We start from the raw sequence: 26236 nt of genomic DNA, 5'->3' as shown, positions 1-26236 counted from the left end.
TCCACACCCTCTTGGCGAAAGAATTTGTTTCAGATGTGAAGGGGAAAATGGAAACAAATTTAATTTGAGCATAGTTTACGATTTTTTTGGTTAAACAAGTAAATTCGAAACTTAGGGCGGTTAAAATTTGATTCTGAAGTTGAGGCTTGTCGGGTTTTCTCTGGGTCTGTGATTGGTTATACGCGTATGTTCAACAGGTACAAGCTAAAAGCACACCCGAACCTAACACAAATCTCAGGCACCCCTACCTCACGTTCATAGAACTCCATCTATCCATCAGTAGAACGTCCGAAATACGTGCTGGGTTCAGCTGGGCTAAGTTTTAGAGGAAATTCGCCCAATATGGAATGCTATTTTGTTTCAGGGATATAAAAAACTTTCATAGAAATTAAAACAGTTTAATGTTATTACTAATCAGTCATAGTAATTAACAGCCTTTAATCAAATATATTAGTTGCCAGTTTAAATTCTAACACAAAAACCGAAATCACAAATGAGTAACCAAATATGAAATAGAGACCCATATATGGGAATATGAGCATAAATCATCATATCGTTAACAGAAATCGACATGTGATATAAATAAAAATAACATTCATAACATCATTAATTCAGTTGCAAAAGTCACAAATCCAAATATCAAACTCTGGACCAGCACAATCATAATGTACCCAGAGTGCACACATTAAGCATTTAATCCAGCTTTCTCCATTCCACTCCATGGAAAAAAGTCTTGATTAGAACCTACATTCTGCATCAGCAAAGTCAGGTGCTTGGTCTATCAACTCGTCATGTTCATTGTATTCGTCAAACTGAATAAGGTCCTGTTCCTGAGAGTCTTCTTCAAAATCATTCTTATTTTTAGTCGTGTGTTTAGCAGTTTTTTTCTTATTCTTCTCTTCATATTTTTATTTACTAAATCATTTTTATGACAGAAGATCACAAAATGTTGAAACAAACATAATATCGATATACTGAATGGAATGACACTTATGTATACATACGGAATAACTGGTAACAGTCGCTTATTACCTTACCTTTAAAATTTTCTGCGTGACAATATAACAAAACATGCCTGTCACAAATGTAGCGTTCGTGCAACTGACACGATGGTGCGAGTGAGGTAGTAAATAGACCGAATGAAACAGAAGATGGTCGCGTTTCATACTTATATTCCTAGAGAAATTAAGGTATGCCATAATGGGATACTATTCCATATTTGGTGACTTTCTTCTATTGTGTCGTGGACTTTTTTAATTTTTTCATCGATTGTTCCCCTATGTTGCAAATCCTTTTTTAATCGCGTTACCTTAAATTTGCTAAATCTGTTGCTCATCGAGAAACCCTATTTTTGACGAAATAAATGTTTCATTATTAATACTCGATTTATTTTCCTCCTCACGTAACGAAGTATGCTCACCCGCTGCAAACACTGTATGTTCAATAAATCGTCGAAAAAATTAATTAATATATTTAATAAAGGAGACGTACCAGTTGCAAGTCGTTTTTTATTCATAAATTACACTTCGATAATTATCTACAAATTTATACCTACCCACGACGCTACATACATTGCACGGTTAAAATATTTATAAAAATTGTTTAAATTAATATTTACACGCGAGAGATTCCACAAAGACGGGGGGAGAGAAAGAGGTCTTAATCCCCCCGCTTCCCAACCAAAGCTCTGATTGTGTGTGGTTGTAAATCATATAACTACTAGATATACAAAGGCCCTGTCTATGGTGATAACGCAGGAGCTTATGAAACAACAATGGAAAAGCAACCAACATGGCCGCTGACAGATCAATAAGTTTAAATATTCTGGAAAAACGAGTTAAGTGTGGGGAGATCAGAACAAAATGGCGCAAAGCGCAGGTTAATGGTCGAAACGTCTCCAGGAAAATATCAATGCCGCATGCGGCGCATCATTTTTTACTGTAATAGAGCCACTATATAATCTAATAGCTATGTGTTGTCAATGCAAGGAATCTCCCTTATTAGCAAAGATAGAGCGATGCGATTTTCGCAATATAGCATTTGTTTTAATGTAACGAAACTCGACTTTTATTCCGAAAACGGCATTGAATTCTACGCAAAAAAGTTTTCTCTTTTTTGATTAGTTCCATGTTCAAAATGTAAAATTTTCAGTTTGGCCTTGTATCGCCAAGATGAATCAAGTTTCGGAAAAATTTGTTTAGGGCGTGGTAAGTTTGTATGCAGTTACAACCAAATCACGCGATTTATCTGAAACCAATAAAAAGGCGTAGCTGTGGCGTCTCACTGCCACAGTCCGGCATAGTTCCCGGTCAGGGTGGCTGGCAAGGGCCCTCCCGCTGTAAATAGCCGCGTGCCGCTAGTGTCGTAACAGTGCGTGTAGATCGCGGGAACATACTTGACGTTTTGGATGTTATCCATGTACTCCTCGTCGGGGAACTGAAACGAAACGCTCGATCGCTCCGCGAGAGGCGCCACCGTGGAAACCGGACACTTACCACGTAGCCTTTGCTAGCTTTAAGTACGACGGTCCTCGAAGAATTGATGCTAGATTCTAAGTATTTCCCGGCCCTCAAGTCGTAAAACATGAGCATTCCCAGCCCGGTCCCCACTGTCAAAATATCGCCCTGGAAACTGGCCGATCGGATACCGCACCCGGAATACCGTGAAGATACCTTTTTTACCGCCTGCGTGGAATATAAAAGGTTTTTTGAGGTTAGAGCGTTCGAATTTCGACGTCGACTTCGCAAGTACTGTGCCATAATTGCAAATTAAAGAATAAGCGAAATCTTAAACTTCAATTTAAATGCTATGTATCGAAATATAAGAAGGTGAGCGAAGCGTGGTTCGTGGCGTACAAGAAAACATAACTCGACCACAAATTACCAATGCCGAAATAGAGAGAGCCTTAACCAGATGAAATCCCAACTGATATAAGCATTCGACAGAGTGCAGCAAAAGGCAGATGTGAAAATAGCAAATAATATGACTGAAAGCATCTCAATTTAAAGAGGGGTAAGACAGGGTTGCATTCTATTGCTTTTTAATTTATAGTCGGAGACAATATTCCAAGAAGCTTTAGTAAGTATTGAAGAAGGAATAAAAATAAACGAGGTAATAATAAACAACTTAAGATATGCAGATTATCTGTTCTACTGGCAGATAATATTAAAGGACTTCAAAAACTCTTAGATGCAACCATTACGGTCTTAAACAAAATATGAAAAACACCTAACTTATGGCTGTAACTAAAGAATCAAATATACATGCAGAACTGTGGATCGGCCGAAGTAAACTTGAAAGGGTCAAGAGGATTAAATATCTGAGACAATTATTAAGCGAGGACCATTCACTGGAAATAAAAATCAGAATTGAACAAGCAAGAGTGGAAAGTGGTGTGTGTACACGAACTTAGAATTCTTAGAAAATCTGGTTGTGTGGAGTAGAATCTCGTACTCTCATAGAGACTATTTTAAAAAAGCTTTTGAAATGTGGGTATACAAGCGCATGTTAAGGATAAGTGCGATAATACAAGAAAAATAAAGAATTCATTAAGATTGAGGGAAGACGAGGCTTGGGAAGAAGAAGAACATCTTGGCTGAAAAACCTACGACAGTGATTCGGACAATCACCTAATACGCTGTTTAGGACAGCGATAAATAAAGTATTGATAGTCAATATGATTGCTAATATTCCTTGAAAAACGTATATTGCATATCAAAAAGAAGATCGAAATATAAATAACCAAATAACCATTAAATTTTGGATTTGTGATTTAACCTCAGTTACTAAAAAAAAAACAAATCCTCAACTCGTTTTTATCCGATCAAGTATTTATTTAATGCGCTTTTAATTCTAATTATTTTTTATACTGCACAGTAATTTTCAAAATAAAGAATAGCTCTTCTGATATATTTTTCACTATTTCTAATTTTGTTTATTTTTCATTTAATTTCATATTACATGCTGTTTTTATTTCTTCATATCTTGACGGAACTTAATTGCATTTTTGCTTTTGATCTTACTGAATATTAAATGCAAAACTATATATGAATTATTACATTTTTATTTTTTAATACCTCCCACTATCTTAAATACTATGGGTTTTTAGGCAAAAAAAATCTTATAAATCCAACTGTACAGTGTTCAGAATTCATTCTTATTTGTTTTTTCTATATAATTTTTGAAAAAACGTGAATATTTGGACCAAAATTTGTATTAGCTTTTTAACAAAGAAAACTTAAATTTGTTGACTGTTTGCCATTTTCTTTATGCAAATGATCTTTTATATGATTTTTTTCAAATATATTTAAGGAATGGCACTTGTAAAAAACACCTATTGTAGTTTTTACCTGCAAGGTTCGGCAATCCAAAAGCAAGGTATAAGACTTGCAACCGATCGCGTAGAGCCCGGAATCTTGAACGGCCATACAAACACTCTCCTGAGAGGATGGCAATTTCCGAGAGATTTTCTGCTTAAAGGTCTCTGCGCACCATATGTGAATGTAGCTATTTAAACTTAGCGCGGCAATCTCGCGATAACTTTTATTGAAAGTCAAAGCCCTAATCTAAAAATATGTTTCGCTTTACCAAGGTCCTGGTTTTATTAGGTTTGTGGATGAACCTTTTGGGCATTTTTGCACTCTTTTAAAGACAAGGGAGATATCAATTTATAAGTGGGAATCTCGTGAATCGAGTCCACTATGTCTTCGGTTATCCTCCAGAGAGCCATTTTGGTTTCCCTAGATCCAGACACTAGAAATTCATCATCTAACCAGCACATATCGAAAACCTACAAGCAAATAATAACCCAAACTCTTCTATCCCGTTTTGTTCTCATCGTACCCAGTCTTTATGCGCGTTTTCGCCTACACAAACAGGATCCAAGGTGGGCAATCTATACACCGCAATATCGCATGTGTTTCTAGCGGCCGTCGCCAGTAAACTTCTTGATGGATTCAACTGTACCGAGTGAATCCCACATTGATCCGTTCCTGGTGGGTCTCTTTTACTTACCAGTGACGGGATTTGATCAAGCTTATGTGTGACTACATCAAATACCATTAGCTGAAAGCCGAAGTGCAAGCTCATGTGATCAATACTAGCAGCTTAACCTACCTTATTACACTTTGTACCAAACACGACTTGTCTCTCACTAAGCCACTGAGAACAAAACACCTTATTAATATTTCCTAAATTAATAGGAGTCTCCTTAAACATTTCGTGAGTTAATATGTGTCTACTACCGTAGTCACCCGATACCGAACTGATGTTACTAATCTGGGCTTCGCGGTTTACCACGTAATTCACAAAATTGTACGACGTCGTCATTACTTCTTTTTGAACCTGTTCGGGTTCTTCCTCACTTTCGCTGTCTTCGTATATGATGAAATCTTCCGGTTTATCAGGCTTCCTACTTTGCTCCAGCAGTCGTAAAGCTTTGGCTTTGTTTTTGCGTTCTTGGAGGCGTCCGGATATGCTGCAAGGGGGCCTTTTTCCAAACACAGGTCTAATTTTCGTTTTAGACATTTTACGTCCTAAATCTTCTTCACAGAGTCATGAAGAGGTAAAATCGTAAATCGATTCTCACGGTTATGAACAAAGTATTTACAATTTACCAAAATATTAACAGTTGTTAACCTCTTGTCAACAAATAAAACACGATTCTGACAGATCTGCGAAGATCACAAATTGGTAAGTTAGTACATTCAAAACTAATTTTTAGCGGATTACGAACGAGAAATTAAGCTAATACGGTTCTACCAGAATAAAATTATTCTGTGTTTAAAAGGTGTTAAGGAAAAAAGTTTTAATGAAAAGATTAGTTTTACTTCACGACCTTCGACTTGTGCCGTGTTGAGAGAAATACACATCAAAAGTAAGTCAAATCAATTTAATGTTTTATTTACAAAGTTTTTTGCAATGCAATCAAACAATAGATAATAAATTAAAACAACGTAACACAAGTTCACAGAATTACTGTAAGTCTGTATCTCTTTCGGCAATGGCAACAAGTCCATTTTCATCAGCATTGTCTAAAATTTCGCAAATTATAGGAGACTCCACCCCCAAAATGTATTCACAATATTTTGGCTCCAACAAATACAGGGAAACACTACTGGGATGTGCTGGATTTTCCAGGCATTTTAATTTCACTTCGGTTTGTCTTGGCTTTCCAGTTTTATCACATATACTGCCCCCCGAATACAAATGAGACAGCTGCTTCCTTTGTCCCACTGGTTTGGGCCTCTTATGGGGATGATCTTTGAGCCACTGTAGATGTTTCTTCTCATCAAACACGCCTAGATTTATGGAAGTTTTGGTGCCGTCCTTTTCTATGTGATACTGTGTCACAGATTTGCCATAACAGAACTCAAATTTCCACCAACCGGTACCCCCAAACAAACAATGCTCCCCTTTCAGAAAGTCAAAAACGGGCGACGCATCTTCGCTGTTCTGTATTTTTTTAAAACTAGTGGGAGCCAAGTCCTCAGGCCCTTTCATTGCATCATTATTATCAAATTGGATCAGTTCTACTTTAAGGTTATCCAAATCAAAATTTGGACGCAGTTTGGCGCTATCATGTTTCAGTTTTATAAGGTTATAGGGCTTATCATATGCTCCATCCATTGGGTAACAGTTTATTTTAAGTTCACCCGTGTCTTTCGGCTTGTACTTTGGATGTGAGCACAAGTAAGGGGTCAGAATAATGATTTCATATAAGCAAGTCGAAGTTTCTTTAAAAAGGTAAATCTCATGCTTGCCATGCACATGACAAACATACAAGACTTTGGTAACTCTGGGTTTGTTTTGGTTCAAGTCACAGGCCGTACCATTCTCCATTGTAATTTCAAAGTATGGCAAATTTACATTATCTATCTTTTTTGTGGGCACTTTCTCATCGTCTTTCAAGTCATCGCGTTCCTTCTTCTCTATCTCCAACATCTTCTCGAAATATTTCTCGTCCCATTTACCCAAAATATACTCCTGCATCTTAACCTTTTTCCCTTCCCTTTCCTCATGGTACTGTCTTATGTAGCGGCCGTGGCAGACCTCATAATCCCAGTAACTTTCCAGTCTGAACGAGCACAATTTCTGTGTAATTAACGGCGATATCAATTCCAATGGACCAGGACCTGAGTAGGGCTCTTCCGGTGATGTGTTTTTCTCGACCAGGTTCGGTATCACGCACTTGTACTTCTCTTGCATTGACGAGGTCACCAAAATGGTCTCACCGCTGGCTAAATTATAATCCTCGGGCAACTTCCCTGGCCAGTCGATATCGAAGACGATAGTATCGTCGAAGCCCTGTATGTCATTCTGAAGACTCGTTTTAAGATTGCAGATATATAAAAAGACAGCAATAATTACTGCCGAATACATCTCGAACTGTCTCTTTGGCCACTTTACAATCTCATATTTTGGTTATCTTTATCTTAACTCGATTTTGTTTTGACGTGACGAGTTTTCATTGGAATTGGCATATGCGAGGTTAGTTTAATTTTAGTTTGAGAGTTTTTGCTGTTATGCACGGAACACAGAACGGTCGGAACCAGAAATCGAATTTTTATTACCGAAATGGTTACGTACACATTTTAAAATCGTAAGTAAAATGAATTTCGCAACATAATACATTTTATTTTTTATTTTCAATCAATTATTATTCTACAAATCGAAAATTAAGCACAGGTTTAAAAATATACAGAATATTACAAACAGAGGTATCGCCAGTGTTAACATAAGCAGGAATACCGCTATGAATATTTTTTTGTACATTTATGTTTTACGGTTGTCCTAAACGACGACGTAACCTGAAACAGAAAACGTTCACAGTTAATCGACAGTTTAGGGATTAGTTGTGCGGAGGATAATTAAATCTACTTTTTATAGCCCTGGCGTAGTAGTTGGTCTTACCGGGGGCGGCGTAGTAGTAGCTGCCGTAATAATAGGGGTAACCGTAGGAGTAGGGACTCACGACCCACTGTGGCTTGGGGGCGGGGGCTGCGAGAATTGTTGCCGAGACGAGAGCAACAATTACGAGCTGAAACAAACGTCAGGAAATTGAAATCATTTTTAACAAAATCCTGACTTTCGATCTATGATTTAATGTTTTTAACTTACCATTAGAATCGCTCGGATTACTCGGCACATGTTTTTCAATTTGCAATAACAATCTCGCTAAAGCAACCACTAAACAAGCTAACACGGCCGGTCGTTTATATATGCTCGAGGATGCAAGCGAAAAAATCGCGATTCGCATACGAAATTAGTCGCGGAATTCTTATTTTATCTGATGGAAAAATCGATTTGGCGATCGAATGTAATAAACGCGGCGTGTCCCGAATGAAAATCGTACATTTTCGGCCTTAATGTAGCAATTAACCTTACGTTCCCTAAAGGGACTTTTCGACGGAAAATGAAACGACCGCCTTTCGTATTACAGACATCCAATTTATTTTTAAACTATTTCACACACGTTTTAGTCTTAACGATTTGTCGTTCCTAGCTGCGAAAGAAAATAACGTCTTGATTGTAGAATTTGTATCACAGAGATATAGTATATTTACAAATAGAACTATTATACAGTATACATATACGGTAGATCTGAATATATATAAATACTGTCAGGTCACACTTAGCTATATTTTATGTTCGGAGGCGTGGTAGACAGTGTATTCGGATTTCGGAAATTTTTACATTGGAAAAAGTTTGGCACGTTCGTTTGGTAAATAACGACTTTTTTACTAATTTTTCTGGGTCTCGAATTAGATCCACCGATATCGTTTCGTATTGAAATAAAATCCGCACATACTGTACACCTGGTTAGTGGAAGAAATATATAAGTTTTTCTTTAGTAGATCACAGATACGAAATACCATCTTAAAGCATACAATTTTGGCACACTCAGTATATAAATACGCTTCGAGGCTGATTACACAGACAAGCGACGAATAAACAAATGCGATAGGGGCCCCGCGACGGGGCCTTGAGGTGCACCTTTGGAATGGTCCAGACTCCCTTCTCTCTCTTGCGAAATTCGTCCGCTTATACGGGGTGGTTCATGGTGCGAGGACATATTTATACAGCGATGCGGCGTCACTCCAAAAAAATTTTAGTCATCGTGATTTTCTGTAAACAAAATTTACGACTAAAGGAGCGTAACCGCTATCTTAAATGTTTACGGTCTAGATTTCTCTGAAATCTAGGTATAATTTCGCTACATGTTTATGAAGAAAAGTCATTTTACTGCATTCAGTTGTGTTATTGTGTAACAAAAAACGCGCTCTAGCGGCAACTCTAAGAACTAGACAGATACGACTGGTTTGATGAAGGCAGTTTATTCGTTTAATTGTTTACTAAAAGAGTGACTTAAAAAGTTTATAAAACGTGTTGTATACTATATTTTTGCAAAACAACACGAATACATTCACTGACATGGCCGTCAAAATTGGCACACGTCAAAATTCAAGCCGAAATGTCCGAGGTAGCTCGGATCCGTGGAACTAGAGATTCACGTGGTAAACTGACGGTTCCCGCACGCTAGATCGGTGTATAATTACAGAAGGGAGTAGAAAAATGCCTTTTCCAACGAGGCCAAGTTTGTTAAAATTCGTTTAGTCATTTAGGTGTTTCAGCTGTTCAAAAAAAAAAAAAGAACCATCCCCGACCACTTTTTGTTATAAATAGGTGACAAAACACCAAAATAAAGCTAGGGGGGAGGGAGACTTCAGAGAAATATGACTTTAAATGTTTAAGATTGGCGGTTACGCTTTCTGGCGATCGTCCTGGAAATCGACCACTTCAGTAATACATTTTTCTTCCGCCATTCCCATTAGTTTTCTGGACAGGCCGGGTCAAATTGGGCTGGATAAATGATAACTCCTCTTTTTAAAAATGATAGACAAAAACTTATTTATTGTGGTGGGCCCAATTTTCAATAAAAAGTAATATTAAACACCGCACACCGTTTCAGATTTATCGGGTGTTGTGGTGTTAAATGTGCATGTTTAAAAATCCATTTTTTTGTTTCGGAAAGATTTGTATTTTTATGAAAACAGTCTATTTATTAGTACAATATTTTTAAAACTTACAGTTTTTAATAGTTATCGAGAGAAAAATCTATATTTTAAAATCATTAAATATAATTGAATGTTTTCTTAGAAAAAAAAAAGTTTGGAATTTTGAAAAAGTATACTTTGGAAGGTGCGATCCTAATACGGGACGTGCAATTTTAAATATCGTATTTTTTCGAAGACGCCACAACGTCGCATCGGTCCACGCGTCCACCGCGAATCACCCTGTATATGTGCGCACGACAATAGACAAATAAACGTGAACGGTTGAATTATAGGGGGCTTTGGCGCTAAACTAAATTACCTGATAGAAGTTTTATCTTTTTAGTAGGATAGAAAAATAAACGGTTCTTTTTTGTGGTCAGCCTTTTTGTGGAATTAAAAAAATACGGCGCCCCGTTACAGGGCGTGCCAGTTTTTCATGATCTCCCCGATCTTGGCGGACGAGTGGTGCGTGAGATTGTAGTACACGGTTTCGCCGCCGGTCAGGATGGCGCCCCATTCGCCGAAAGTGCCGTAATCGTAGATCGAATGGTTGCAGGCCGCCAGGATCGCCAGATCCAAGGCCGGCGTGTTTTTGTGCCTGTTAGATGCTACGAACACGTTGGCCTTGTGCGCGAACTTGCGCGCGCACCAGGCGGGGTCGTCGCTGACGAACACGAACGTCACATTCGTATACTTCGCCTCGAAGTACTTCATCGCGTTCAAGTAGAAGGTTATGTCGGCGGGGCGGGCGTTGTGTTTTCTGAAAGGCGTTTTCGAAAATTCGTGTGAAAGTTAACGTGATTTATCAAAATGTCGGTAAAAAACTTCTTTTCTTACATTAAAAAAAACATTTATAGTTCAACAGTTTTTGCAAATTTTTCATTAATAATTAAGTTTATAGTTTATGATTTTGTTGCAATTCGATATTCTAGTTGTTTATTTGTTATTATTTAGATCCCAAAAAAGCCTCAAAAAGTACTTTTCGCTTGCAATTAACCAAAAGAATTTTTATGAACTAAAATATAATTCAAACCAACGCTGTTACTTCATTGCTATTCGATGCCTTCATTGAAATGGTTTTTAAAAAATATAGCTGGAGAATCATCCATTTTAAGGAGAGTTTTGCGCACTTTATTGCTATTTTGAGTTTGGTCTTTGCACCTGACAAACTTTTTAACAGTAAACAAAGGACAAAACGTCGCAAAAAACTCGGACAGAAAATTCTACGGTGAAGATACAAATACATACATTTTGTCAATCGAATAGAAAATTCACATAAACAATCAGACAGCGTAAACACAACTTACATGGTACATTTTTTTGTCGAGAAGTGATAGTATACGTATTGGTCAGTGCCCAAAATTTCTGCGGTTTTAGCCCTACCACAAGTACCAGGTGTGTTGAAAAAGTAAGGTGACTTTTAAGATTTCTTCATCAAAATTAATGTTATATTCTTCGAAACAATCCCCTCAGATATGCCAACGTTTTTTAAAATCCTAGAAGCATTTCTGGTATAGCGATTTTTTCTATATCTCCTCAATCGTTCCAGACCTCCGGGTCGGACATGGGTTATGGTGATTCTGGTTTTGTTTTTGGCAAAAAAGTTAGACATAAGCAACGATGCTTCTCGCAAACGGTGAATAACTTCGCTTTAATGACCCTACGACCTTGTGGTAAGAACTCTTGATGTACTACGCCACGATAATAAAAAAAAACAGCAAGCAAAACCTTGATATTTGATCGAATTTGACGTGCTTTTTGCGGTCTTGGCGATTCTGGGTTCTTCCCCATGATTCGCCACCAGTTATGACCTTTTTGAGTATATCAGACTCATCATTCACGTCGTTTAAAAGCTCTTGAGCGATGCTCCTTCGACGGTCCTTTCGTTCAAAATGAAGCAGTTTTTGAACAAATTTTCCTGCTACACGTTTCATGCCCAAAACTTCGGAAAAAATTGTAATGAACCAATTAATATTCACATGCGCAGTTACTTGAAGCCTCCTTTTCAACGAACCACATGACCGCCGGCCGTTGGTCAATTCCGACAGGTCTCAGTCTAGATGTAGAATTTTTACAGCAGTATTTTCTCAAAATGTGTTCAAATCTCATTAAATCGAAGATATCAGCCTCTCGAGGCACAGCCATTTTTACCGTACTGCGCACTACTTTTTGTAACTCTTTCCGAAATTTCACCACTGTTTATTCTTTATTAACGTGTCCTAACACAATTTTTCTTACGCTATTTCTCATTCTTTCTGGCGAGATTATGTTAAAACGTTAGATTAAGGCTGAGTTTAGTTCGTTACTTAATAGAAAAAGCTGTATTTATAGCAATGGACACGTGTTTTATGAACTTTAACGATATAGAAGAGCGCTTGGCATAAATCACGATCATTATTTGGTACGATATTTTTGATGATCCGAAATGAGCTCCTTTTAATTACCAAAACTAACCAAAACCAGCGTCGTACCTCATCAAGTAGCCTATGTAATCTGTACGTCTAACGTGAACGCCGACGAAGGTGTGGTTGACGTGTGCGGAGTTCTTGACGAACCCGCGCAGCACCTGCTGACTCTTGTCGCGCAGTTTTCTGCGCAACGTGAACTCGCGGACGATATCTTGGACCCACGTAAGCACCAGCTCAGGTTGTATCGAATACCGCGGTAATATGATGCTCTGAAACGTCAGGTACGTCGAATTCGTTCGACATACCGTTATGTAATGGGTGTTTTTTTTTTCGATGTATAGAACTTTAAGTTGGCATTACTGTTCAAGTTGGCGACCGATTTAACAGCTGTTAAGTGATTTATTCTCAGTTTGGGTTGGCAATTCATCATGAATAGACTCACGCCTGAACAACGCTTGCAAATAGTGCAATTTTATTTCGAAAATAATGGTTCTGTGCGGAATACGTATCGCACACTCCGTCAATTTTATCGTTAACCACGTTTGCTCTTATTGATAACTCGCATCCCCGAGACGCCGTACGGTGCGTACAGAAGAAGCTATTGCTGCTGTAGAGCGTAGCATTGAGGAAGACCCGACTGAGTCCATCCGCCCTCGAGCGCAGTGTGTCCATCCACTTTATGGAAGATTTTGCGGATGGACCTGTGACTTAGCCTCCAAGATCTTGTGATTTAACACCGCTAGACTTCTTTCTGTGGGGCTATGTAAAGTCATTGGTCTATGCGGATAAGCCACAAACGCTTGACCATTCGTCGTGTTATTGCCGATATACGGCCACAAATGTTGGAAAAAGTCATCGAAAATTGGACGTCCAGATTGGACTACATCCGCGCCAGCCGTGGCGGGCATATGCCAGAAATCATATTTAAAATGTAATGCCACGAGATTATCTTTCGGATAAATAAAATTCATGTCAATCGAATAATCCATCGTTGTTTTATTGCAACTTAAAGTTCCATACATCGAAAAAAAACACCCCTTACGTCTACCGTACCTGGTTCGTGAAGGTCCACGCCTCTATCGATTTCACAAAAGCACCGATTTCGACGGGACAATGGGCGATCTCTTCGAATGCCGGCACCGTGAGCTGTTCGAATATTTGGTCCAGCTTGAGTCGGATGCATCGTGGCACGTAAGGCTCGAGCCCCGTGCGCCGCGCTACTGCCCATACTGACGCGTACTCCCACATCTGGTTTCCTGCAGTTGAAAAGATTATTTGTCTTAATTTGGGGTTCGACCACGTTTCAACGGTTTGGTGGAATACTAGACATCGATTAATGTTGTTTACAAGGTTGTTTGCGTAGGCTAGAGCTAATTAACTCCGTTCTATCAAAATAGCCAGCTACAAAATGCGTATTTAAGGTCGTATGGGGCGCGTCGCCGTCCTGATGATGGCGCCTATGCGGTGAGGGTTCGTTTGCAAAGTAATTTTATTATCTGCTGAGAAATATTGCCGCGTTACTTAGATGAGAAGGTCATTTTCTAAGTTTAGAGTTTCTAAGATTAAACCAAAAACCCCAAAACCGTATAGAAGTGTTTTATAATAGTAATAATAACGATAGCCAGCCAAGCAAAACCCAGATACTGTTAAAGCCTCATTTAAAAAGAAAAATTATTGTTCCGGATGCCAAAGCAAATAAACAACATACATCCAAAAGGAAAGGAAAAGGAAAAAAAAGTTGAACAAAAAGGAGCAATTTTTGGAAGAGACGCCCGTTGACATTTGAGAAAACGCCATATGCAACTTGTGTCTACTATGCATGCAAATTTAAAATTCTTTGGGGTCTTTGAATTCCATAAATCAACCTCAAGCTTGAGTTTTTGAAGTTTTTGAAGGGCTGTGAACACTAGAACAGTGGTTCAGCTGAGACAACACCATAGAGTCGCAGAGCAGTCTCTTGGTCTGTTGTGATAAGTAGTATGCATAAGAATAAATTACCATAAGCTTTTTTCAGTATCATGCCGGCGGAAACGAAGTTTGGATTCCAAGAATTAAACTCAGGCTTTTACTGGAATCATAAAATTGGAGGGGAGTGTCATTAATTAAACAAAAGAGGACCAAAGAAGCTGCCCTGCGGCACTCCCGAAGCAACGGCTCTCGTAGTGAACATTATAACTAACTCGTTTTGTTCTATTAGATAGAAAGGAGTTTAGAGATTTGTGCATTAAGATTTAAACCAATGAATTTTAAAATAGCAAACATGTGGCAAATGCATTAACAAAACCTAGCAACACTAATCCTGAGATTAGAGAATAAATCATCCTTTACACGGCGAGACCACTCTCGCAGCTATGTTCTCTTTGCGCGGACATGGTGTCTCAGCTCTATTACTGTTTCCAAGACTTTTGAGAAAGTAGGAATAATGCTGATCGAACGCGCGGATTCTTAGTTTTTGGAAATGGGATAACATCTGTATGTTCCCGGGCCAGTGTGTGGTGTACATGACAACCATAGACCTCTATTTCTCAGTTTTTGCATATATTTTATGTTGTCGGTCATCCACGAAAGAAATTTGTGATTTTTCTTTTGGCCCTTTTCAAGGATGCGTTTGAGTAAAATCTCTCTGGAAAACTAGGGTTAATTCGATTAGTCGACCACACAAAACGTGTCATTTACAGCAATATTTAAAAGATTATATTTGATATATATTAAAAAATGATCTGAATTGCCTACGTCACTGGCTCCACATTCGGTAATATTAGGCATATTAGTGAAAATAAGGTGTAATAAAGACGCTGGCTTTGAGCGAACCCTCGTCTGATCCTGTTTTAGAGAATAAGTGTTCACTACGGATTCTAACCTTTCAGAAATAAGGTGTCCTCGATAAAGGTTCAAAAATGATGTGTTTGAGTTAGGTGGTCTGTAAACAACACCAACCATAATAATCTCGTTATTTTAGTTCAGTTTGACGCAGATGTGTTCCAACGCCGACAATATCATAGCACTAATTGTTACACAAAGCTTTGAAAGGGAATTTTGCGCGTTTGAGCTTATTAAATGCTAATTTGATTTCAAAATGATTTAACATTTTCAAATTTGGTTCATATTGCTGCTAAAGACGACACAGACCAACAGACATTTTATTTTAGGCATCTTTTTAGAATTGAGTTTATGGGAGCCTCGCTGAAGGCTTCAAAAGCAGTCTACCATCATGTAGCTATCGCACCGCCTCACAGTGGGCCAGGGAAACCCTTGGTGTTTGGCTAATTCGATTTTTTTGTAATGCCAATAAAATTTACGTAATATTAATAAAAACACATCAATAAAAAGAAAAAAAACTAATTCATTAAATCATGAAAAAAATAGTAATGCAGGATGTACCAAAAGTAACAATTTAACAAAAAAAAAGTTATTTATTTAATATAGATTCAAACAAATGAATGTTTTTATACATCTAAAGTATCGTTCAGTTAAGCACTTTGCACTGTTTTTGTTACAATTTTTGCTTTTGTCATAGCTCTAAAAAGTTAAATCAAGTTAAGAGCATGACAACCCATAGTTCACAAAAGTTATGACAATACCTTTCACTGTTCAAATACCAGAAATAATAACAATGTCTTACATAAACAAGCTTAATGACTCGAGTTTTTTAAGGATAATTGCCTTTTAGACTAATTTACTTACCATCAAATTAGTCTCAAAACTTACCTTTACTGGTTTCCTGCAAAAGCCGATTTCTTTAAGAAATCCCCTCCACTTTTCATGTTGAAAATTGTATTAAAAAAAATTCACAAAATGACACTGACAACAACCGTTACAAAATTATTGTTAACGTTTCCATGCTAACAAGGCGACTTAAATCGCTTGTTTTGTGAAGTTTCATGGCCTACAGTTTGGTCCACCCTTGAGAACGATAACCCCACTATGGCCTGATACAATTTTTCTCCTTGTTTTCTGTGGTTGTGGATGAACATTTATGCTCATGTTCCAACCAAGAATTTAAGAAATTTAAAGCTTATATTTCACTGATTAAGTGAATCATTACCAAGAAAATGTTGTGCTACTTCAACAAATAAACATTAAGCGTCAGATTCCGTCTTCTTCAGTTCAGTCAAGTTGCCTTATTTGAGAACCAAACATACTAGCTCTTAGTTTTTCCGAAAATTTATATGACCAGTACCCAGAACAGCATCATCAATTTTTGTTGTTGACCGAGTGCACAAAAAACAAAGATCTTTTGTATAGCCACTCTGCTCTGCAGGGAAGAAACTTATCATTTTGAAATCAACGCATATTGCGTTTTATTGGGTCAAGAAAAATTCCAGATATATATTTGGCTAATTGAAATCAAATTTTAAGTAGGGAATTTCTATTTTGACCATATATTTGATTCCAAAAATGCCAATGGTAGGGAATTTCTATTTTGACCATATATTTGATTCCAAAAATGCCAATGGCATTTTTGGAATCAGCACATTGAAAACATGTAAAATCACCACCTTGGTTTTTCATTTTATTACCATGTGCTGTGGTATAATACAATTAAAAAATATTTTTGATTTTTTTTGAACGAATCGTAGTGAAAAAAAAAATTACCTAGCCTTCCTCCCTGCATGATTGTAACAATACCGTACTGGGGACACCTGGACAGTCGCCACACCTTTCTTCGCTTGATGTTGTTCATGCAGAGACTCTGCTCGAAATCCGCGTAGGTCTTAGCCGTGCCCCTCGCGGACTCCACGTCGTACAGGGGAAACAAGAAAACGTGCACAAACGATATAACGCATAGCGCGAGCACGGTCGCTTTAAACAAAAGGTTGTTGTTGGTCGTCAACATCGTCATCTAGCATAGTTTCGGCCGCTTTCCCCGTCGGCTAAGAGACGCGCGATTCAAGCACCACGACGTCGAGCATTTTTTCGCGTCACGGGTAGTCACCATCCCCCATCTGCCTGCCTCCCCGCTCCCCTCTTATTGATTTTCGTCGTCCGGATGTTGTTTTGCGCTCCCGCGGCGCCGCCATTTTCGGGGATGCTGCTGCTGGACCGTCGTTACGGAAATTTGCCGAGTTCGAGAGAAATCCCACTTCTGAAGGTTGCCGAACACGCTCGTTTTGTTAGTTAGTCCGGTGAAAATAATTTTATGTATATTTTTTTTAATTTAAAATAAATGATTTATTAAACTAAGGCAACAGGTTTGCGATCTTCCAAAATTCGTAGTAATACGCGGGGGTCTGCGTTTTTTTACGAATTTTTTTCGTAAAAAGAAAGTTTTGTAGTTACAGACGTTTTTCATTTTTGAGAGAGAGAGCGGTCAAAAACAAATCCACAAGCCGCAAATTGTTAGCTTTCGAGAAGTACCTTACGCCCCTATATGGCCACCGTGGCTCCTGAAGCGGCAGCTTTGTTTTTGCTGATATACAAAAAATAATTAAGTGCTTGTACATACGATAATCAATGCTTTTAACACATCTTAGGGACTTGTCTACTTGTGTCTGACATATTATTTAAAATTTTGTGCATCCACCATCGCGTCGCAATAATGTGATTAAAGAAAACCTGATTTCTTGAACGGATGCTGGATGGTTGAAAATTGAATTAATCGTCGCCATCGTAACCGTAGCAATCGTAGTAGAACACCATTTGGATTTTCTTTTCAATAAATATATAGCGCAACATACCCAATTGAAAATCCTATTCTGGCGCATTCGCCAATTTTGTAAAAAATAACTTCCCTATGCGTTTGCGATGCATTTGTGTTTAGATTACTTGCGAACTTTAATTTTTATATATTTTTCTTATCGTACACGTCCAATTTTACTGTTAGAACAACATCTTTTAATTTATTATAGAGGGTAGCCGAATAAGCGATTTAAGCGACTGTATTCCCGAAACTACGACTTGTAGAGGTTTGGGGTAACATTTGTTATAACTAAAGTGAGTGCAAAGAAAATACTGGAAATCATTTTGCCGCTTCGAGGCTATTGCTATGGTCGGGTAGCAATTAGCATTTTGCTAAATAATGTTTTATTATAACTTGATAAAGCTATTGGAATCCTTGTATAATTCTGCATCTTTTTGATTCATCGCATTTTTATATAGGGCTAATGTCTTACTGATTAAAATGCCTATAAGATTATTATTATTATTATTACCTTTCCTTGCGTAAATAAATATTTATTCATTTTGACCTAATAACTCACCTATCTGAGCAAATGTGGTCTCTTGTGAGAGAGAAACCCTTGCTTATTAATAAAAAATATACCTGTAAATAATGTTTCTCATGTACGTTTGACTCTAGAAATGTTAAAAATAGCTCTTCTTGAAATAACTCCCGAATGCACAATATGCGGTTTGAAGGAATTTTCTTTATTGGTTCGGTTTTTTTCTTAAAGATTGTTACATCCATTGCGCCTAGTCTCTTGTCTTGTCAACTTATAATAAAACATTATTTAGTAAAATGCATTTTTCTACAAGACCATAGTTACAACGCTCGCTAACAGATTAAATATGAACCTAAAAATTATTTCCAGTATAATATTCTTTCGGTCCTTTTAGTCAGAGAATGTTTGAACTGTTGGCGGATGCGCCAGAATAATATTAATAAATGTTTATTATGTTCTACTATTTTTAGTCGAGACCGACTGTTTTATAACTTGAATTATTACCTAATAACAGACTATATTCATCGATTTCTCCTAAAATTTTCCATTTTTCCAATTTTCCTTTCTTATTTTTTAAAATTTTTTTTTTTTCTTAGGACAAGGCTGATTAATCAACTCTGAACCATTTACGACGTTTATTTCTTAACTAATTAATTAATAGTACAAATTATTACATGACTTAATCACTTTGTTTTGGTACAGTGCTTCCTCCGAGTCGACTACTCACGTGGGCGACACATTGCTCCTCGCCATCCTCTGCTGCTGTTCCCTGCGACACTCCGCCGCCGTGTTTTCCAGCTGCTCCTTCAGTTTCAACAGTTCCTTGATGCGCTGACACACTGGATCCTGCGCGACAACCGACCGCATAAACCTTGACCACAGTGGGCGGCGGTCCTTACCTGAGTCCTCATGCTCGGGTTCCACCTGCAGTAGTATGCCTTCCAAAGCCTAATGTGGCGAATACTGGCTATCGGTACCAGTACCCGTTGCTGCTGGCTGCTCGCCCAGTACAGCGGGTTGCGGTACAGGTCCAGGTTGCTGCTCGTGTACGACCACAGCGACACCGTCGTGTCCTTGACTTCTGAAACGTTAAGATATGACGGGGAAACGTGACAGCTTCGCGTACCAACTCTCTTGCACCCGTTCCCGCTCACTGTTGAACAGGAACGTGCCGAATCGACAAGAATAGAGATGGTCCAGGACGGAAATGAGGAAGTGCTCGTTGAATTCGAACGCGTTGGGAAACTGTTGCGTTATCTGCCACACGCAGTCGACGAACTGCAGGAAAACGGGAGATCGGTCCGCGTCCGAATGGTGATCGTCACCGTGGCCGACGCGCTGAAACGACGAATAGTCGTAATAGGATTTATTTAATAGTCCCATATGTGGTTTTCGTATTTTCCCATTCGGATGCCTGATCGTTAATAGTAATTTTTAAAAAGCAAACAGTTGGCTAAAGTGGTGCTATGAACATAGATTGATATAGCAGGCGAGGCAGTGAACAGCATAAATAAGGATTTGGAAAACGTAATCACCTTTGCGGAGGGTCATAATTTACGTTTAAAACCATCAAAGTGTAGTGTCATTATTTTTGCCCCTAAGAGGAAAAGAAACAGAAATCCAAAATCAAATTATACGTTAACAACAATCTTATTCAAGTTGTTAAAAATTTGGGTCTATATATTGACGAGAATATGACATCTCCAAACAATGTTATATGACTTTAAAATTGTTATATTCAAATAGAGATATACTGTCCTACGATATCAAACTACAGTTGTGTCAAAGTCTTGTCCTCCCTCGCTTGTCTTATTGTACGCTGTTACATCTTATCGCTACGCAAGTTTGATCACATATCGGCCGCTCTCAAAAGATTGAATTGGTTAAAAATCAAAGATGTTTTCAAATACAACTTTTTGTGCTATTTGAAACGTGTAATAAATTCCAACATTCCAAAATATTTGAATGACAAATTAGTATTTAGGAAATCGATTCATGTGTTGAATCTAAGACACCAATCATCACTCACTATGCCATTGCACAAAACAAAAAAAATTCAATGTTCTTTTACGTATAATGCTGGAAGCTTGTTCGACTCCTTAAATAGCGGCCTCAAATCAAAGTTACTTGGTTCATGTAAAAATTTTAGCTTAGATTTAAAGAAACAGTTACTAAACTAAATGTAAAATAATCCGTTAGAATGCATGATTCATTCAATTTTGTAATTTCATACATACTTGTATTTTATATGTAGTTGTAGTAGTATTATTATATAGAGCATCGGGATAGTGCTCAAGATAAAAAAAAATAAAATCTTGTTACTTTTGAGAATCGATGAAATCGAATTTTTCGAAAGTATCTACGCTCGTATAAAAATGTCCTCGGAGACCGCCATTGGTACGGAAATGATCTGCGTCGAAAAAAAAATTGTTTTTGTCCGTCCGTTCTTGTTTCAGCTAGACGCTTTAAACGTTGCTTCTTTTCAACGGTGTCCGCGGTGTCCATAAGATATTTAAAAATGGCCGGGGTCGAACCTCGACGTCCATCTTTTTTTTTGCGATTTTCTACTGTTTTTGGACGTTGCTATGAAACACGATAAGTGTCCGAAATTTGAAGCTATCGACTTCAAATTTGGCAATCAAATGGCCTTTGGTCTGCGCGGGGTCGGGAAGTATTTTTTAAAAATAAAAAATCGCGTTGCAACCGTCTAAGAAAAAGGTCATTTCTCGAAAACCGATCGTAAAAGTTATTGGGCGAAAAGATCAACAAGATTCAGAGCTATAAATCATTATTCTTGGTAATTTTCGAAAGGTGTGGTCAGTTTGTCTTACACGACGGTTAGCCCGTAAGGAAAGTCAAAACTTTTGTTTCTATTGTACAAGGTGTTCCGGATATTCCGCGCTATATAAGAAATGGATTAAGTGTCTTAAATTTGCAGCTAATAACTTCAAATTTAGTAAAAGTTGGGTGTAATCAAATATAAGTATTTTTTTTTAATTTTGGCTGCCAAAAAAACATTTTCTCAAAAACTATTCAATCAATCAACCAAGGAAAACTAGTGGTTCTGACCTCTTACGTCAGGTTTTAGGTTAAGCAGGATGTTTGAAAAATAAGTTTTTGTACTTGATGTTCGAACTCCTTAAAAGAAATGTACCCAGATGACCTCCGATAACTTTGTCATAAAAATCAATCTTAGCCATTTTTTTTTAACCATTTATGCACAAAGAAGGGTTAAATAAAGGTCAGCCACAGGCGAGGACAACTTAGCACAGCATTCTAAATAAAACATACCCGCCCTTTTTTGTTTTTCTATAAGTAATGTTATATATAAGATATGTTAAAAGGCACTTGGCGGGAGGGCACATATATTTTTCTCCTTCAGTTTAGATAAAGGCTATATTGTTGAAAATTAACAATAGTTTATTGAAAATGAGACACCCCGTATATGACCATTGCATAACCGAAGAACTGCCACAGAGAAAACTGATTATATATACAGGGTGTGTGCCAACCTCTGTGAAAAAAGGAGAAATCGCACCCAAGTTTGAGACGAAAAAGTGGTGTAATTTTTTTTTGTGAATTTCGCTGAAAAATGTAATTTGAATGAATATGACGTAAAAATAATTTTTTAAATAAGTTTACCCTCGAGCGTTAACGTGTGGCCCATAGCTCGCTCACCTGTTGAAATTTGTGACCAAAAGACAACCACTCCTTTTCAATGAGCACCGCGAAACCCTTGATCGTGCGATAGAACGGGTCGAGCATCAACATCGAAAGGGCGGTGAGTTGGGCGGTACGATCCCACCCATCGGAACAATGCACCAATACTGACGTTTTGTGACTCTCAACCTAAAAAAAAAAAATCGACATAACCTCCACGCCCCCACAGGGACGCGGGCGTACCTTGTCGACGATCCGCACGGCTCCCGCCAAAATGCACTTGATATGTTTGAGCCAGTAAGTCGACTCGATCCCCGACAGCCACTTGGTCTCGTCGATGCACGGATAACAGAGCTCTTTGAGTTTGCGCAGAGACTCGCGCATCACGTGGATGTTGTGAATGTCGAGGAACACCAGTTCCGCGTTCTGGTACGCGTCCTCCGACTCGTACCCGCCCCCTTTCGCCTTGTTCGCGATCGCGTTCGAGCTGGGCCTCGCGTCCATGATAAACATCTTGTGCGACTGCGCGTTCGCGTCCATTATCAGCTGGATGTAGTGCTCGTCTTCCCTGCACCGCTTGCCGCTAACCTAAAAGTGACTACGTGACGTCCGGAATGACGGGCCACGCCCACGACTCACTTACTCCGACCAACGGCTGCGAACATCTCGTAATGGTGGCTTGGGATTCGGGATGGATCCAGCTCAGTACCGGCAATCGGCCCCTGCTTCTGAAATTCGACACCGTCTCGATGTCGGCATCGCTCGCTTGTGCCGGCACCGCCCACACCGCCGGGTAACTGTCGCATATCCTGTAGTCTTCGTTGATCTTCGTTATTTTCCACATGTCGTTGTTGACGCCCTGAAAAGTACCTGTCGTTACCAAAACGGCCCAAAATAATAATAATAATAATAATAATAATGTTATTTATTGTCGTTCGATTAAAAATATTAACAATCAGCAATAACAATACATTATTGACAATTCTTAATTGTATCGAGTTATTTACTATATTTTGACACCCACCTACAGCGTTAATTTTAAAAGATAGAAAAAAAGTGTATATACAGGGTGGTCCAAATGCGAGGGGCCTCTATGACTTTAAGCATCGATTTTCGAGAGAAGTCCAAAAAACTGAAAACCGCAGCGTGATATGTCAAGGCGTTTTTGAGCTACACGGTGATTCTCCAACGCACGTTTTTAAGAATCACCCTGTAGCTCAGAAACGCTTTGACATATCAGGATGCGGTTTTTAGTTTTGGACGTCTCTCGAAAATCGAGCCCGTAACACGCATGCGTTAACTGTGCTGCAAATGCTTAAAGCCATCGAATTTTGGACCACCCTGTACAAAAGTTTGAAGACTTTTGCTCTTTTATCTTATGCAAAAAAAAGGCTGTTGCATTTACAGTCGATAAAGCTAACGTAACAAAATGTGTTTTTCATTTAGATTTAAGGACAATAAACTATGGTCTAGCCATTTCTTTAATCTTCTCAAGGCTCAAGATTTACCTGACACAATCACTGCTGCGTCATCAACAAAACAAAACACGTAAAACATATAAATCTTAAATATCAGCGGACCAAGCACAGTGCCCTGCGGCACACCAAATCCCACCTGTAGCCTATCACTCAATGTATCAGCTACTTTCACAGTCTGTGTTCTCTCACTCAAATGGGATCTAAATGGGATATTACAATAATACCTTTCTAGTCAGTCAAGTCAAGAAAAATGCCCATCACTCTCTGACCGTTCTCAAGTCTATAGAGGAACAATGATTGTATCATGGAGGACAATACTTAGTACTATTATTTCAGAGCTCATGTTTATATGGAGTAACTTTTGATAATTATCTATTCAGGTTGTATATATTCTTGTAGATAAAAGACAAAAATTTAATTGACAAAGCTACCCTCAACACAATATGAAATGACGATCAATGTCCTAAAAACAATTATCATTACTTCCAAAGCACAATCCAAAGTTTCTCAAAAAAAATGTCACGTCAAGGGAAAATTTATTTAATATTTCTTTTCACGAAAATGATTCAATCGCCGTTATAATAAAGCAAACTGAATATGTTTAAAAGGGTAAAACAGTGATATCAATACTTTATTAATAATTATGCTATTAAAGAAAAAGTGATATTCAATATTTAAAAAAATCGAGTTTTGAGGTTAGGGAACGCATTCTATATAACATCGAAAGTTACCATTCTCTTTAGTTCCGCGATGGGTTCGTATATGGCCCACCCGTTTTCCGGGAACGCTTCGCTATACTCGAACGCAAACAATTTCAACTTGTGAGACAAGGGAAACGCAAACATTTGAAGTTTCTCGAAGACGTTCCTCCGCGAATGGTTCTCCTGCTTGTGAGCGAACCTCAGGTTACGCATGTCCTTGCAGAATATCTCTATTCCGTAAGCGTTCTCGCCCCGCGACGATTGGCCACCTACCTTTTCTATTCGGGACACCTAAAGGTAACGTGTCGATTTGAGGTTATGGCGTAAACACTGCTCAACTCACGACTCCCAAAGGCACGTTGATCACGTTCGACGTGTCCTTGTCTCCAGAACGGAAATACAGCTTGTAATTTGTAACGGTTAAGACGCCCCTGGCGGGGCCATGATATGGGCAAAGGTAAGTGACATCTCGAGCCTGGCCTGTAACTTTTTCCCCTGGCAAAAGAGGAGGGTCGTCCGGTCGATTAATCGTTTTGGTTTCGTTAGCTGCCGAAGCCTGGAACAATTTAAAACTTATTTGTTGTACCTGTTCACGATTTGGGCTACCTTTTTCCGTTCCAAAGTAGACACGACGTTTTCGGTGGACGTCGAGCTCGACGAGCAGTAACTTTTGCTTGGGGAGGATTTACCCCATGCCATCTAAAACATAAAACGATTTACATTGATGTAGACGGCATACTTTTGCTTACCGCCTCCTGTTTGCCCAGATTTAAAGACTTGGTTTCAGCCCGAAATGTGTCCTTTGACAAGCGATTTTTCTCCATGTCCAAGAGTTCCATACTATTCGTTTTCCTGTTCATTTTCCGTTCAAGAATTGAAGCTCACTCGATCCTGTTAATTTGTTACCAAAAGCTGGTAATTAATTTTAAAAGTTGGCACTACAAAGTAGAACGTGAATTCATTGAATGGAATTTGTAAGAAATTCGTTATTCGTATTGCTTTAAGTTTTCGTACTAACCAAGAAAATTTTTATAGGTTATATTTATATATATATAGATTTGTTGAATTTTGTAAAATACACGCAAATAATTAAAATCTTAGCAATAAAGCATGCATAAAATGCATACACCTTGTTTTTACTCCTGCATCTCCCAAATTATCAACAAAAATAATTAACGATATTTACCCAGAGAGCACTCACATTTATTTCTTTCTGTTCTCCTCATGGCGTTGGATTTTTAAAGCGAATCGACAAAATTTGCTCCTGTCATTCGGAGAACAGAACGTGCGAAGAGGTATCTAAAAAATGTATCCGGAGCGCCGTAAACTCCGCCCACCAATAGTTACCCATAATGCAACCGGGCGCCTCGCGTTTCATTGGCCAGGCATTAGCGCCGCCCTCGCGTCGCTGGTAAATTTTTCGATACCTCCTCGAATCTCTGCGCTCCTAACAGCGAAAGTGGAATCTGGGAAATGAATTTGGCAAAATTTGCTTGCCGCGGACTGACGGTTTAGTTGAAAAGACGGCGTTGCCGAACGCTTGGATTTCCGTTAAATTTTTAAAGTGGCGCGCGTTCATTTGGATGGAACATAGTTGTTAATATTTTGTATTAAACTCGTAACCATATGCCGAGATTATTTTATAACCGTGAAATGCGCTCAAGTTCCTTTCATTTATAGAACTGATATTGGAATCTGGTTACACCTCGAAAAACATCTACTTGGATTGAGAAAAAACATGGCAAATATCATCGGAAGGTCACTACGAGATGC

The 26236-nt window shown here is 38.4% G+C and overlaps 4 protein-coding genes across 9 annotated transcripts; all 4 read right to left on the bottom strand.

Annotated features, from left to right (window-relative positions):
* Nucleotides 1-1493: 1493 nt before the first annotated feature.
* LOC132701889 (DDB1- and CUL4-associated factor 12 homolog) lies at nt 1494-5671 on the bottom strand. 2 transcript variants are annotated; one of them, XM_060670150.1, is made up of 6 exons: nt 5116-5671; nt 4843-5064; nt 4622-4789; nt 4350-4565; nt 2496-2684; nt 1499-2436 (listed from the first exon to the last, which is right to left on the bottom strand). In XM_060670150.1, the coding sequence occupies exons 1-6, from the start codon at nt 5524-5526 to the stop codon at nt 2281-2283; spliced, it is 1362 nt and encodes a 453-aa protein (XP_060526133.1). In that variant the 5' UTR covers nt 5527-5671; the 3' UTR covers nt 1499-2280. The 2 variants fall into 2 exon arrangements, with proteins under 2 accessions (XP_060526132.1, XP_060526133.1); XM_060670149.1 differs by having other exon boundaries at nt 1494-2684.
* A 203-nt stretch (nt 5672-5874) lies between these two features.
* On the bottom strand, nt 5875-7530 carry LOC132702158 (endoplasmic reticulum lectin 1). The gene has a single exon (XM_060670624.1). The coding sequence runs from the start codon at nt 7378-7380 to the stop codon at nt 5974-5976; it is 1407 nt and encodes a 468-aa protein (XP_060526607.1). The 5' UTR covers nt 7381-7530; the 3' UTR covers nt 5875-5973.
* A 913-nt stretch (nt 7531-8443) lies between these two features.
* On the bottom strand, nt 8444-17399 carry LOC132702082 (galactoside 2-alpha-L-fucosyltransferase Sec1-like). The gene is made up of 4 exons (XM_060670500.1): nt 17060-17399; nt 13517-13719; nt 12527-12732; nt 8444-10815 (listed from the first exon to the last, which is right to left on the bottom strand). The coding sequence occupies exons 1-4, from the start codon at nt 17304-17306 to the stop codon at nt 10470-10472; spliced, it is 1002 nt and encodes a 333-aa protein (XP_060526483.1). The 5' UTR covers nt 17307-17399; the 3' UTR covers nt 8444-10469.
* Nucleotides 17400-19252: 1853 nt separating this feature from the next.
* LOC132702157 (myotubularin-related protein 2) lies at nt 19253-25711 on the bottom strand. 5 transcript variants are annotated; one of them, XM_060670622.1, is made up of 11 exons: nt 25650-25711; nt 25213-25354; nt 25070-25162; nt 24807-25019; nt 24494-24754; nt 22928-23143; nt 22528-22872; nt 22303-22473; nt 19755-19962; nt 19524-19705; nt 19253-19470 (listed from the first exon to the last, which is right to left on the bottom strand). In XM_060670622.1, the coding sequence occupies exons 2-11, from the start codon at nt 25321-25323 to the stop codon at nt 19348-19350; spliced, it is 1923 nt and encodes a 640-aa protein (XP_060526605.1). In that variant the 5' UTR covers nt 25324-25354; nt 25650-25711; the 3' UTR covers nt 19253-19347. The 5 variants fall into 5 exon arrangements, with proteins under 5 accessions (XP_060526605.1, XP_060526603.1, XP_060526606.1 ...); XM_060670620.1 differs by having other exon boundaries at nt 25213-25401; nt 25665-25708; XM_060670623.1 differs by having other exon boundaries at nt 25665-25704.
* Between the last annotated feature and the right edge of the window lie 525 nt (nt 25712-26236).

This window comes from Cylas formicarius, unplaced genomic scaffold, assembly GCF_029955315.1.
Source record: "Cylas formicarius isolate icCylForm1 unplaced genomic scaffold, icCylForm1.1 PGA_scaffold_5__7_contigs__length_24384050, whole genome shotgun sequence".
Taxonomy (NCBI): domain Eukaryota; kingdom Metazoa; phylum Arthropoda; class Insecta; order Coleoptera; family Brentidae; genus Cylas; species Cylas formicarius.
This window is presented reverse-complemented; position numbering and strand designations above follow the sequence as displayed.

Coding starts and splice junctions, on each gene's coding strand:
- LOC132701889 (XM_060670149.1), bottom strand. CDS start 5,526: ATGTCTAAAACGAAAATTAGACCTGTGTTTGGAAAAAGGCCCCCTTGC. Junction 5,065..5,115: donor TTGGTACAAAGTGTAATAAG/GTAGGTTAAGCT, acceptor TTCGGCTTTCAG/CTAATGGTATTTGATGTAGT. Junction 4,790..4,842: donor AAAACGCGCATAAAGACTGG/GTACGATGAGAA, acceptor ATTTGCTTGTAG/GTTTTCGATATGTGCTGGTT.
- LOC132702158 (XM_060670624.1), bottom strand. CDS start 7,380: ATGTATTCGGCAGTAATTATTGCTGTCTTTTTATATATCTGCAATCTT.
- LOC132702082 (XM_060670500.1), bottom strand. CDS start 17,306: ATGACGATGTTGACGACCAACAACAACCTTTTGTTTAAAGCGACCGTG. Junction 12,733..13,516: donor CGTGGACCTTCACGAACCAG/GTACGGTAGACG, acceptor CTGACGTTTCAG/AGCATCATATTACCGCGGTA. Junction 10,816..12,526: donor TACATAGGCTACTTGATGAG/GTACGACGCTGG, acceptor AACGCCTTTCAG/AAAACACAACGCCCGCCCCG.
- LOC132702157 (XM_060670622.1), bottom strand. CDS start 25,323: ATGAACAGGAAAACGAATAGTATGGAACTCTTGGACATGGAGAAAAAT. Junction 25,163..25,212: donor ATCTGGGCAAACAGGAGGCG/GTAAGCAAAAGT, acceptor TTTATGTTTTAG/ATGGCATGGGGTAAATCCTC. Junction 23,144..24,493: donor TCGCGGAACTAAAGAGAATG/GTAACTTTCGAT, acceptor GGTACTTTTCAG/GGCGTCAACAACGACATGTG.